The sequence below is a fragment of the Emydura macquarii genome, unplaced genomic scaffold (genome assembly GCF_026122565.2).
Source record: "Emydura macquarii macquarii isolate MOO-44397 ecotype Brisbane River unplaced genomic scaffold, CSIRO-AGI_Emac_v2 contig_383, whole genome shotgun sequence".
NCBI classification, from domain to species: domain Eukaryota; kingdom Metazoa; phylum Chordata; order Testudines; family Chelidae; genus Emydura; species Emydura macquarii.
In genome coordinates this window covers 7,942,102-7,954,200 of record NW_027130520.1, presented here as the reverse complement: position 1 = coordinate 7,954,200, position 12,099 = coordinate 7,942,102, and the positions used below count along the sequence as shown (strand labels likewise).

At 36.7% G+C, this 12,099-nt stretch overlaps 1 protein-coding gene across 5 annotated transcripts in view; it reads left to right on the top strand.

Annotated features, from left to right (window-relative positions):
- UBR5 (ubiquitin protein ligase E3 component n-recognin 5) overlaps positions 1–12,099 on the top strand; it is a 156,442-nt gene that overhangs the window by 62,616 nt on the left and 81,727 nt on the right. For all 5 annotated transcript variants that reach the window (XM_067537338.1, XM_067537335.1, XM_067537337.1 and 2 more), the window contains exons 10-15: positions 787–903; positions 991–1,101; positions 1,780–1,934; positions 2,756–2,873; positions 6,299–6,483; positions 9,772–9,881. In XM_067537338.1, coding sequence (XP_067393439.1) covers positions 787–903; positions 991–1,101; positions 1,780–1,934; positions 2,756–2,873; positions 6,299–6,483; positions 9,772–9,881 — 796 coding nt within the window. The remainder of the gene's footprint in view (positions 1–786; positions 904–990; positions 1,102–1,779; positions 1,935–2,755; positions 2,874–6,298; positions 6,484–9,771; positions 9,882–12,099) is intronic.

Below are 12,099 nucleotides of genomic sequence, written 5' to 3'. Positions count from 1 at the left end.
CTGTATTTATGTGTAGAATGGTGAGAGGCTCAGAGATAATGAGAGCAATACCAAAAGTAATTATATCCAGCTTTGCTTCCATCTCCCCCTTTCTTTGTGTACACATATACCTGCTACTTGTTGTCAGCCGCTCTCTTCCTGTTACTTATCACCATTCTCCAGCAGGATCTGAAGAAAGTCACTCCATCACCAAAAAGTGCAACTGACAGTATGCAAAGATGCTGTCAAATATATAATGTAAAAGAGACTTCAGATTTATTTTTCTCGAATTTTGTGGTTATGGTATTTTTAGTTGTCACTGATGACAGTAATGGGTACAAATATTTCCACATGGAAATGGGACTTTTCTAAACTGATACATTCTGTCTCTAACAGGACATTTATCTGTAACATTTAAATATCCTTCCATTTGTATCTTTGAGCAAAAAACCCCATGGTCATAAAAGTTTTGTGGTTGTGAATTGAATTTTTTTAATGTGATTATGATATTACTAAACTGAAGGAAAATAGCTTCCTGAATAAAAGATCTTGAATGCTGAGTTATTTGGTTTTGAAAGCATGATCAGCTTCAGGCAAGCAGACACATTAGATAAAAAATAAGTTATTACTAAATTTTTAATTCAGTGGAACTCTAATAGTACAGATGAATTGATTAAAATTTCAGTAACCATTATAAGTTGTTCTTTGCACACTTGACATTTTTATAATGTTTGTTAAAATTTGCTGTTCCTCAAAGTTTTAGTTTACAACACTATCATCTTAGACTTCATCTTTTTGAATTTGTAGGATGGAACAAAGTTTATTTCTATTGGAGCTTTATATTCTGAGCTTGTGGCAGTTAGCAGTAAAGGGGAACTTTATCAGTGGAAATGGAGTGAATCAGAGCCTTATAGAAATGCACAGGTACTGTACATCCTTAAATCCATCTTTAAAATAATTCTGTATGTATGAATTTATAAAATAATAACAACCTCTTTTATGCTTTCAAAGAATCCTTCATTACATCATCCACGAGCAATGTTTTTGGGGTTAACCAATGAAAAGATAGTGCTTCTTTCTGCAAATAGTATCAGAGCAACTGTAGCCACAGAAAATAACAAGGTATGAGGCTCTCTTCATTGTTGTTGAGTTCATAATTAAACTCTTGGTGTATTTTTCAGCTATTGTTTTGCTCTATGAAGAATTAAGTAAACCAAAGTCTGCAGCTAATAAGTCAGTAGTAGAGATTAATTTAATTATAAAGATCATATTTAATAATCTTTGTTCCCGGGTTCAGCTTTTATAATTGTCTTCTTTTGTACTATATCAATTTTAAATTAAAAGCAATTCTGAAGTCTGTCAGTAAGCAAAGCGTCACTGGAATTTGATATCAGAGAGGCCCAATTCTGGAATGGAGTTGTAGCAAAAAAAATATTAGGATTTAAAGATTTTTGAGCTGCAAATACAATAAAACAAATTACTCAAGTAGTAAGTTTGTTTTGACTGATAACTCCAAACCTTTGAGGTTCATTTATTCAGGTCTGGTTTGGATAAATATTCAAATTTGTTGAAATGCTTTGTCAGCAGTACCCCTTTCAGTATTTTGATACTTTCATTTTCTGGTTGGGACCAGACCTGGAAGGGAAAATTATCCAAATAGATCAAAATTTTAAAGGGTCAGTTCTAAAACTGAAGTGAAAGTTGAGGTGATGATACTTTTCTCAAACTGATTAATCCTGAAATATGTAAATAGTTTATTTAAGATGCAATGTTTGGGTTTTTTCTCCTTTTCCTCCTTAGGTGGCTACCTGGGTGGATGAAACGTTAAGCTCTGTAGCTTCTAAATTGGAACACACAGCACAGACCTACTCAGAGCTGCAAGGAGAACGGATAGTTTCATTACATTGTTGTGCTCTTTATACCTGTGCTCAGCTAGAGAACAACTTGTATTGGTGGTAAGTGTATATGGTATTGAATATATTAGTCCAAACATATCTGCAAACCTTTTATAATGAGGCTCATTGCAAGGAAACTTCATGTTATAGTTCTAGTGATGACGTTCTGTAACTCTGCTTTTATGGCTTATACTATCCTTGAGGGAAGTATTTGGATTATTGCACATTGTGATTATAAAAGAGAAGGATACATAGCATTCCAGTGGGCATGGCGGGGAGTATGTTGTAATTGCTTCTCAACTCAGTCTCTTGAATGACAGCACAACTTCAACCGTGTTGCCAGGTTGGTGACAGTGTAGTATTTTAAAACATATTTAAATAGCTTCACCTTGTTCTTTTGTTGAGCTAGATCCAAAATTCCATTATGATCAGATGACTTGAAATTGGTCCCCTTTTCCTGAACAGATCTCTATATAGTATCTCCATTTAACATTGCACGCACTGCAGAAGAGCAAGTGGTGTTTTTCCTTGTTTCTTTGGCAGAATTGCAAAGTGAGTTTTGATTATAGATTCTCTATTGTGGTATAGAAAGCCTTAGAAAACTTTTTTCATTTTTTCAAATAGTATGTTGAGATTTCAGTACAGTAAGTTTACAAGTCGTTTTTTTTTTGTTGTTTTTAAAAAGAGCATTTTGATGTAAACACCTTTGAGATTGAGGTGGCTTGAATATGGAACAGCAAGATGTCACTTTTAACGTGGGCTTTTGGCAGAGTTGTGTTTTACCATGTCTGCTGTTTAAGCTGTAGACTTGAGCAGTTCAAGACTATGAACAGAAATTTCTTTTGTAGCTCTTGGTTTAATAATTTTTGTTCTTTCTCTAGGGGAGTAGTTCCTTTTAGCCAAAGGAAGAAGATGCTAGAAAAGGCCAGAGCAAAAAATAAAAAGCCCAAGTCTAGTGCTGGCATCTCTTCAATGCCAAATATCACAGTTGGCACCCAAGTAAGTATAACCACTGTGTTGTGAGCTGTCCTAAGTGTTTTGGGAGGGGATACAGGTTGTCAAAAACATATCAGGCCTGGTTCTCATTTACACTAAGTCCTTGTCTGTGCACAAAAGTTGTACCACTTTAACTATACCGGCATAGTTAAAGTGCTGCAATCCTCAAGGTGTAAATGCAGTTGTACTGGTATGGTTTATTCCTGTAAATTTAGGGGAATTAGCTGTCACAGTTCCAGAGTTAACTGCACCTCTGACCGCCTCCTGTATCCATGAGAGCACTCCACTTAGATGATGGACAGAGGCCTGAGACCTGCCTCAGGATAGGATCCTATTATCCTTTCCCTCCAGACTGGGGACTTAGGCTGCAAGTTTCTGCAATTTATTGTGATTATCTCAGCAGTCTGACTTTTGTTCAGCACCTGCAGTAATGTTTCAGGGACAATGATAAGGTTAGCCAGTGATCAGACAGCTCTCATAAAGCTAAGTACTGTTTTTTTGGAATAAAAGCACTACAAAGAAAACATCTTAAATAATAAACATCTTCTATGCATGTCTAACTGAGCAGACAATCACCAGTCTCCCACATAGGAACCCTAATAGGTAGGGTCCTACCAAGTTCACGGTCCACTTTTGTCATTTTCAGGGTCAGAGTTTTTTAAAATTTGTCAATTTCACATTTTTATATGTTTACATCTGAAATTTCACAGTGTTGTAACTGTGGGGGTCCCGATCCAAAAGCAGTCTGGGGGGGGGTTCGCAGGGCTATTGTAGGGGGGTCATGTGATTTCCACTTTCACTTCTGCCCTGCTACTGGCTGATGCGCTGCCTTCAGAACTGGGCAGCCAGAGAGAAATGCTGCTGGTTGGGCGCGCAGCTTTAAAGCCAGTACCACCAGAGAAGTGAGGATTGCAGGATATGGGGGGCAGGTTACCATATGTCCAGTTTTCCTAGCAATCTCCAGCTTGCACCAGGGGATGACAGCTGGAGCCGCAGCCTTCCCACACTGAGAGACGAAGCCTGGGGGGAGGGGGGAGAGTTGCCAGCTGGAGCCATGGAGCTTCCTCCAGCTGGAGGAAATTCCCAGAGGTGGATCTGACCTGCGGCCCCTGCTGGGAAGTGGAAATCTCTTTCCTCTCTATCCAGGGCTGGGACTAGCAGCTGGAGTCCTGTGCAGAGTAGGAGCCCACAACAGGGTGCCAGATTTCATGGGGGAGATCATATTTCACAGTCCATGATGTGTTTTTTCATGGGCATGAAATTGGTAGGGCCCTACTAATATGACTAAAGTGCTTTGGGCCTTTCCTGCAGGGCCTGCCTCTCTTGTTCACAGTCTCATGTTTATTCTTAGTTTGAATGTGAGTGGATTCTCTGTTCATAACTGATATTTTATACAGTTTCCAGTTCTTTGTCTGCCAGGCCTCTTACCAGATCAAACCAAAAATGTGCTATTTCCCCTGAGGGAGTGGAGTGGTGAAACTTTCACTGACTTGTTATTTGCCTTGTTTAATCAGTGAGGATTAGCATCAATTATCCTTCAGTTACTATAATTTCTGCAGAAAACCCTTTAGCTCACCCGTTGAGCTAGGAAAACAAAATTTAAAATTTGTTTTTGAATATTCCATGTGCCCATAACATCTGTCACATCTGAATGCAATAGGCTGTTTCCAAAGCATCACATCTGTCACATAAGGTTTCCAAGTTCAAGGTACCTTTATACTGGTATAACTACATCCTCATTAAGGGGTTGTATAGATCTTACTACTTTATTTAGGAAGCTGGATTAAAAAAGTAGAATGGTACACAATTAACGTGGCATGCACATATTGAATAGATTTAAAACTGGCTCACTGATGGGTCTCAGAATGTAATTTTAAACAGGGAATCCTCACTGAATGTCTGTTTCTAGTGGGGCTGCTGCAGGGATCAGTTCTTGGCCCTATTTAACATTTTTATCAATGACCTGGAAGAAAATGTAAAATAATTGATAGAGTTTGCAGATGAGACACAAATTGGGGGAGTGGACAGGTCACTGATACAGAGAGGCTTGGATTGTTTGGTAAGCAGGGTGCAAGTAATACGTTTTAATACGGTTAAATGTAAATGTGTACAAGTAGGAACAAAGGGAAGGCTAAGGAGTTACTTGATCACAGCCTATAAATACCTACATGGGGGACAAACATTTGATAATGGATCCTTCCGTCTAGCACACACAGGTATTATGATGACTAGATGTTGAAGCTAGATAAATTCAGCCTGGAAATAAGTCCTGCATGTTTAACAGTAATTAGCCACTGAAACAATTTACCAAATGTCATAGTGGAAACTTGATCACTGGCAATTCTTAAATCTAGATTGGATTTTTTTAAAAATCCAGTGCTGTATTTCAAAAAGAATTATTATTCTATCGTCTGTGTCATGTAGGAGGTCAGACTAGATGATCACAATGATCTCTTCTGGCCTTGGAATCTGATTTTGTTTAATAATAATAAAAAAAAAAAAAAAAAAAAAAGTTAAATCAGTACAAAAACTCTGTGTAGACCCGGCCTAAGATCCCTTTACACTGTTCTCTGAAACGCAAGTGGTTAGGTGTGGATATCGCCTTCATTTCTTAACAGCTGTGTACAACTCTGAAAGTGTATTGTAGTTATTGTTGCCTAGCTCTGAACACCAGTTTTGTGTGTTGAATGATTTTAACTAATCACACTCTACAAATGCATTAGGAGTATAGAACAGACAATACAGATGAGGTAGCTTAATCTCCAACTGTTTTATCTCTCTAAAATCTACATACATGAGCTTTGCCCAAGATGTGTCCATAATTCAATATTAATTGCTTTAAAAAGTAGTAAAGAATGTATTATGGGCAGGGGGACTAAACACCTGATGTACTCTATTGAGCATACTGCTTTATAAGTCATTCAACATTTATGCTGTGATCTGGCAAACACTTATATGTTTACTTACATAAGCATTTGCCAGATTGGGGCCTAAAATTAGTGAAAAGGTTTTAAAGAACCTAAGACTCTCAGCATTGCATGCTATGTGATTACCATAACAGTGCTAGTCACAATGCCAGAACAGCCCCTTTCCAAGGAGCAGCCTTTTGTCCTTTTTGACTCTCCAGGACAGGATGGCACTTCTCTGAACATTTTTTCCTATCATTCTTTTCTGAGGGTTGTAGCTGCTTGGTAAAGTTATATTTTAAATGGCCATTTTGCACTGGCAGCTGCTGGCTGCATCTGTATCTGTTGTGTTTATGTCCCCTCCTCCCCCTCAAGTTTTCCCTTTCTAAATTGCTGAGAAAATGAGACACTTTCACAGAGATGTTTGTAGGTTAAATGTTTGCTTGTACTCTTACTTGACTCAATATCATTCTTTGTCTGATCTTACATAGAAATATTTAGTTATTTCTAACTCGTCTACAGGTGTGCTTGAGAAATAATCCCCTCTACCATGCTGGAGCAGTGGCTTTTTCCATTAGCGCTGGAATTCCTAAAGTGGGTGTCTTAATGGAATCTGTTTGGAATATGAACGATAGCTGTAGGTTCCAGCTTCGATCACCAGAGAGCTTGAAAAACATGGAGAAAGCTAGCAAAACTACTGAGGCAAAGTAAGTGCACTAAAAAGAATCTTGATATATATTTTTAGAGTGAAAATTTTCTAGTTTGGCAAAGTATTGAATATTAACTGAAGTACTGATTTAATTGATACTAGCATTAATCAGGAGTTTGCATTGAGCTTTTATGAAGTACCTGTTAGACTCTAATGAAATCCTATCAAATTCTGCAGGGTGCCGCTGTGAGCTCTTTCCTGACATCACTGATGGAAATTATCTGGCAAATAACTATTCAGTAAAATTGATTATTTTAGGGGTAATAAGTGAGTGACATTAACCAGTTGCATTGTTTAACGTTAAATTGATGGGGTATAGCAACAGAGCAGCATATGAAAAAGACTTTCTTGTGAAGGATCTCTGGATGACTGAATCTAAAGGAGGGAGTTATCAATAACGGGGATCAGGATAGGCAGGCAACAAATAGAGGCATGACATTGCCATTTGTTGAAACTACTAAACTATTAAAAAAAAACTCTACAGGTCACTAAAAGAGATTTTCATAGGGAAGATATTGTAGATCCCAGTCTTCTCTGGTACCAGCAGAACTGTTTGATATGAAAGGGGAAAACAGACTATTGGGATAACTGAGTTGTTGTTCATGTCAGGCTGTCTGACTAAAATATCACAGGATTACTGAGCACCATATTTATGCTTCAGTCTAGTTCAGCCAGTAAATTTTGCTCTGGAATTAATGAGTAGAAGAGAGCATTCTACTTACCTATTGTGTCACTTGACTGTGCTTGTTTCTTCTCTTCACCCTGCTCACATTTTCAAAATCCATATGTTAATATATTTTTAAACTGTACAGTACTTATTTGTAAATGTAAAAAAATTAAGGGACTTATCATTCTGGTAAGGTTTTAGGCTTGCCTTAGTGCATTTGCTTTAGAAATTTGTAATCGCTAAGTTGTTTGGGTTTTTCCTCAGTTCTTATTAGGACCCTTTTCTGGAAAGTTGGCATCTGTTAGATATTTAGCCTAATGTCCATTAAAATCCAAAATCCAGCTTTGTTTGAATAACTTTTTTCAAATAAAAATGTAAGGCCACTGAATGGTGGTGCCATTTTTCTCCCTACCTATGGCCAGCTCAGCTATTACTTCCTCCTATATTAATCAAATGATAACCTGCCAGATGTCACTGCTGTCCTGGTCACGCCCCACAGCACTGGCCACTACTTTTTTCTTTTCTCTTAATGCAGTTCAGGTCAGATGTTTCCACTACCATTCTTCTTTCCCATATCCTTCTCCTGCTTTTGACTGTCATTTCCTCCTCAGAGTGAACTCTGGTATAGCTCAGATGTAAAGAGTGAAGGTAATCTCTAGGGAAATTCATTAAAACAATGGTTTTCAGCCTATGGATCCCTGGGGGTCCGCAGACTATGAGTAAGATTTGAAAAGGGGTCTGCACCTCCATTTGAAATGTTTTAGGAGTCCGCAAAGGAAACAAAAGTTAATGACCACTGCAGTAAAATAAGCAAGAGCATTCAAGGTATGGTCCTCATAGTTTCCAGACGGCATTAGTCCACTTTTTTTTTTTAAATACAAACTTATTTTTTGGAATATATTTGCTTTCCCAAATAGGAATAATAACTTTTAATTTTTTATCGCTGAGGGACTGAAATTGCAGTTCATCTGTTAAAATTAAAAGTACAAAGATTTGCAGTACTTTTTCTATAATTTTGGATAGCAAATAGCAAGTTAACACAATTTTAAAGAAAAATGTCTAGTTGATACCTTGTTTTGAGAGGTGGTGGCTGACTTCACTATTGCTTTTGGTTTCTGTTACTGAATTATTGATGTATTTTATTTGATTGATTTAATACATGTGACCATATTTATTGCTTTAGCTTTTATTTGCTTTTGGCGGAATATCATTTCCAGTTGGTGGCATTACTTGGATAGAGCAATAAATGATTCTCTTACATATTATAACAGGAGATTTGTAATTAGGCAAACTATTGATATTTTTAACAGAGCATGCTTGCTAGTTTATAGCATCTTGTTATAACTTGACATTATCCCACAATGGAGGGAGAAGGAAAAAACACTCCAAAAAGAGTGACTCAGTTATTCAACAATGTATCTGCTTGATAAAGTATTTTATTTGAGAGAGCTTTGAATTGGTGATGCCAAAATATAAAATAAAAGCATGGAAGTTTTATTTTAGCATATTTTAGCTCTGGAGTATGGGATTGAGCCAAATCTTCAGTGTTTATTTTTATTCTATCTCTGATTGAGACTCAGATTTGCTGGTAATGTTTGCATTTTCAAATTGCCTAAATGTGCATATATTTTAATTGCAGTCAAGATGTCACAGCAAGTGTTTGAAACTATGGACACTTGAGGAGTATTATGTGAAGTCTGAGACTCTTTTGTTTACTGTGTTGTTTTCATAGTGGTAGTAAGTTTTACTTGAACAATTATTTTGTATTTTAGTAAGCTGGAAATTGCTTCAGCCTTGGTACTAATCATATTTGAAAAGCTGTATTAGGTAATCTCTCCAAAGTTAAGAGATCAGCTTCCGTTATAAAGTCCTGTCAACCTGTTGATTGCTCTGATTTGAAAAAACTGGTCTGGCATCAAAATTCTCACTTATTCCTAAAAACAAACTGTTTCTCTGAAGTTGTAAGAAAACTGTCAAACTATTTTGAGTTATAGGGCACTTTAGAAAATAAACACCTTTCTTTCCTTCTCACCCCATCCTCCCAAGTTAGTTCACATTTGGGGATGTTTTAACATTCTGAAATGCCTGATTTAAACTCTCCAATGAGCACTAGTGTAGACAGTGCTATGTCGACAGGAGAGCTCTCCGACAGATATAGCTACTGATCCTTGTTTAGGTGGTTTTATTATGTCAATGGGAGCACTGTCTCTCACCAACATAACGGGGCTACACTAGCGCTTATGCCGGCAAAACTTGTCACTCAGCGGGGTGGTTTTTTTACACCCCTGAGTGACAGAATTATACAGCCAGATCCTGAGAGAGGAACATAGCATCATCTAGCATTACAACTTTGTCCTAGTAGCACTATTATGGGATATGTTAAAAGCACTGAAATATAGATTTATGTTTAGGATTTTTATTGTTTCATTCTAAATTAAGAAAGTGTTTGCAAAAAGAAAGTGTTTTTAGCTCTTACACAAGTTACAATATGAAATGCTTGGCTAGACTAGCTTTTTGTTCAGTGGAACAAGCCCAAGAAACTGTTTGTCCAAATCTTGAAATAGGCTTCACATTCTGTTAATGTTTTTTCATAAATATAATCAAATTCTTAAATGCTAGGCCTGAAAGCAAACAGGAACCAGTGAAAACTGAAATGGGTCCACCACCATCCCCAGCTTCTACTTGTAGTGATGCATCTTCAATTGCAAGCAGTGCGTCAATGCCATACAGTAAGTTATACTTTAAATATTAGTGCACTGTCTATATAACTGTTATATATCACAGCTACAGTAAGTTTATCACTGTGTATGTTTGATTTTATTTAAATCTAGCACTGAAGAGTGCTCTTGGCAAATAATTTAAAATTAGTGAATGGCAGATGTCTTATGAATAGTATAGTTAACAGAAATCTTTGAAAATGTAAATTTCTGACTGGCAAAATTCATTCTGGCTCTTCCATCCTACCTGCAGTTCACTTCAAAAACGTTTTCACAATGGTCTTTAATCCACGGATGCTGAAAGTTTAGATACACCAGTTTTATACTAATGTAGAATTTATTAGCATAAACAGTGGGAGCTTAGTTCTGGATATCTCCAAGTAAATTTAGTAAATTTCAGTCATGGAACTTCAATAACTATATGATGCTCATTTGGTAGAAACACTGTAGTTAGTGATACAGAGACTTCAATTATAACCCTGTTTGCATATGTTTAGAACTTCCTGGAATTAAGTTTTTTCATGCTTGGTTTCAACCTAGATAAGAACTGGTTTTGAAAAATTGAGTAAAATCCATTCTTCCATTTTTGAAATGTGCAAGGGTAGCAGAAATATATCTTAGGCACTTCTAAATTATTTAAAGACATTTCTTTCTATTTTGCTCAGGCAGGGCTTGTACACTGGTGCTTATGCCAGCAAAACTTTTGTTGCTCAGGGGTGTAGAAAAAACACGCCACTGAGTGACACAAATTTTGCCAGCATAAGCACTAGTGTAGACAGTGCTACGTCGGCAGGAGAGCTCTCCCGCTGATATTGCTACCGTCCCTTGTTTGGGTGGTTTTATTATGTTGGCAGGGGAGCTCTCTCCCATCGACATAATGCGGCTACAACAGCACTTATGCTGGAAAACTTACGTCACTCAGTGGGGTGTTGTTTTTTTCACATCCCGAGCGACAAAAGTTTTGCCAGCATAAGCACCAGTGCAGGCAAGCTCTAATTAGGGCAAGCTTCTGATTGGATAGTCTTCCATTGAGGACTTTCTTCCACTCTTATGCGCATATACACGAAGTAACAGTTTAAAAAATTTAAAAGTTCAGTATTGCACATATGCTGTGAAACTATTTGCATCAACAGTTCTCAGAATACCTAATGTACCACATTAAAAACTCAGATGTACTTGTCCCACTGTTCCACTTGCAATCAGGATAGATGTAATGGATTCTTATTTTGATACTGTAATTTAAAACAACTTCCTAATTTTGTCCCCTGTACCTCCAGTTGTACACATACCAGAATGTACTGAAGGGCCATGTAACTACCTAGATTAGAGAACTTAAGGTTCAGACCTACAATACTAATTTTGTTGTTCTAGCCAAATCTAAATATAGAAAGCTTTTGAATTAGAAAACTCTTTCATAGATCAGTTTTGAATTCAGTAACTGTTTCTTTTGACTTTAAAAACCTTAGACCACAGTTGTCTGTTTAATCTTTCTTTATAGCAAAATTTAAGCACTACAATCTTTCACGGTTGACTTAGTTATGTTGCAGGTCTTCTGGCTATTATAAGACCCCGTGTTATCAGCCCTGTACTTACACATTTGTGTGAAATTTAAAGCTCTAAGTGCAGAGCTTTAAATGTGTGGAGCTTATAAATCTTTTTCCTATTTATTTAAAAAAAATACAAAATCAAATGTTCAAATAGTGTTAGTTAATATGAACTCTTACAAGTAAGGAAGCTAAGGGTCTCATTCTAATGTTAACTCAGACATGTTAGACTATTAACAAGAATACAAATGTGCATCTTACCACTTACTCTTCTGATATTGATCTTTAAAACAGACTTTATAACACTGCCATGAATACATTGCAGTCCAGCTACAAAATGTGTTCTATCACATTTACCATGGTAATACTGTTTTATTCACCTATCAAATATTGTTCTGGGGTAGTTGGCAGAATTCTGCAAGGTTGTCATAAATCATGCAGCAGATTTAACATGTCTGAATTAAGGATTCTATACTAACTTTAACTTTTTAGGTCCTTTATCTTACTTATATGAACAGGTTTACTATGTAGTACAAATTTATTAGCAAAATATTGAAGTAGTATTGTGAAATTCTGTCATGCTACTCTGACTTCAGACAGTGTTGGAATCAAACTGAAGTTTACCTCTGATTTAAATTTTGATTTGAGTATTGGTACACTTTTTTCAAAGAGAATTTGTGCTAGGC